The 1,411-nt window shown below is 41.5% G+C and overlaps 1 protein-coding gene across 1 annotated transcript in view; it reads right to left on the bottom strand.

The window, feature by feature from the left end:
* Nucleotides 1-537: 537 nt before the first annotated feature.
* Nucleotides 538-1,411, bottom strand: part of klhdc3 (kelch domain containing 3) — a 26,679-nt gene continuing 25,805 nt past the window's right edge. Inside the window, exon 11 of the mRNA XM_032541360.1 lies at nt 538-936. Coding sequence (XP_032397251.1) covers nt 870-936 — 67 coding nt within the window. The 3' untranslated portion in view covers nt 538-869. The remainder of the gene's footprint in view (nt 937-1,411) is intronic.

Here is a 1,411-nt window from a genome sequence, read left to right as displayed (position 1 = left end):
GTAAGCGAGTAGATGTCTAGTCTTATTAAACACCCAATGATACATGCTATTGAGGGAGGTAGATGGACTTGATTATTTTACAAGGCGGACAGATGGCTTGCTTCAGTCGCCCTGCAAATCACCTTGACACACTTGAGAGCAGAAAGGTGCTCGCCATGTTATGATGAAGCAGGGAACAAGGTCAGCATCGAAAAGTCAGTCAAACAGAACCTTTCACAAGCATACCACTATGTACCCTACACTCTCTTTCTCCTTGCATTTAACGCCAAAGGAATAAGTTAGTCATGTCCAATCCGTAGACGGTGTACATATCTGCATTTCCTGCATATGGACATGGTAGTTTTGACATGGTTTTATGACATAGTGAGAGCTGCAAGATATACAAACTCATGACCATCTCGGTCTCTCTTTATCTGGAACAGAATGCTCACATTAGTCTGGTAGGGGAGATGTGGCGAGTGTGACATCAGGACGACATCGACAACAAAGAGGATAGCGCCCAAGACCTTTGGCTGAAGTCCTTGTCTCTTCCTGTGCTTAAAATTAGAAGTCTATGATTATCATAGGCTGATTGGATTTCTAGAGAGGCTAGAAAGAAGACAAAAATGTGAACAGGAGTCCATTTTTTCTGTCACATGTAACCAGTGTCTCACGGTTTAAAATATCCTTATACATGAGAGGGCTTCGTGGTGTCCAAGGAAGTCATACGGAGATTGTTTTGGTCAGTAATGAGTTTTCACTTGAAGAATGCGTAAAATGTATCCCATACGGATCCAAACTTCACAAAAAACAGTCTTTTAGAGCTCAGTTGATTAGAAAGATAAAAGCTCAGTGTCCTCAGTCCTAGTTCTGCTTCCCATTGTGCCGTGTCAGCCATGGGAGGAGAAGATGGGCCTGCTGATGTTGCTGTTGGTGGTCATGGCTGCCAGTTCCCACCTGGAGTGAACAAAAGGAAGAATCAGAGGCAAGAATCTTAGGATACATATTTGATCCACAACAGTCGGGTTTGGGTACACAATTGCTGGCCCAGACTGGAACTGGACCTTGCACTGCATAAATAGTGACCAACAAATGGAAACGGGCCAACAAATTTTGTACCCTAACAATTGTAATACTGTGTGGTTTCTACCTTTCACTCACTTATATAAGTATTATTTAAGTGTGAAAGTACCGTTAATCTTCACAAAAGACTAATTGCTCTATTATACTCCATACACAATAAAATTCCATTGGGATTAATGTTGCTGTGGCACTGAGGGTATGCATACCAATTTAGCTTTTGTTTGGAACGTCCCGCTGTCTTTAAGATTTGAGACATAGTTGAGGTCTTTACCTTGCACTTTTAATAACTTCAACGACTTTAAGATTTGAAATGTCCAAGGTGCTCAAAATCTACTACAATTACAGTTGT

The sequence above is a fragment of the Etheostoma spectabile genome, chromosome 17 (genome assembly GCF_008692095.1).
Source record: "Etheostoma spectabile isolate EspeVRDwgs_2016 chromosome 17, UIUC_Espe_1.0, whole genome shotgun sequence".
NCBI lineage: Eukaryota > Metazoa > Chordata > Actinopteri > Perciformes > Percidae > Etheostoma > Etheostoma spectabile.
Note: the sequence above shows the minus strand (reverse complement) of the source record. Positions and strands in the feature narration are given on the sequence as shown.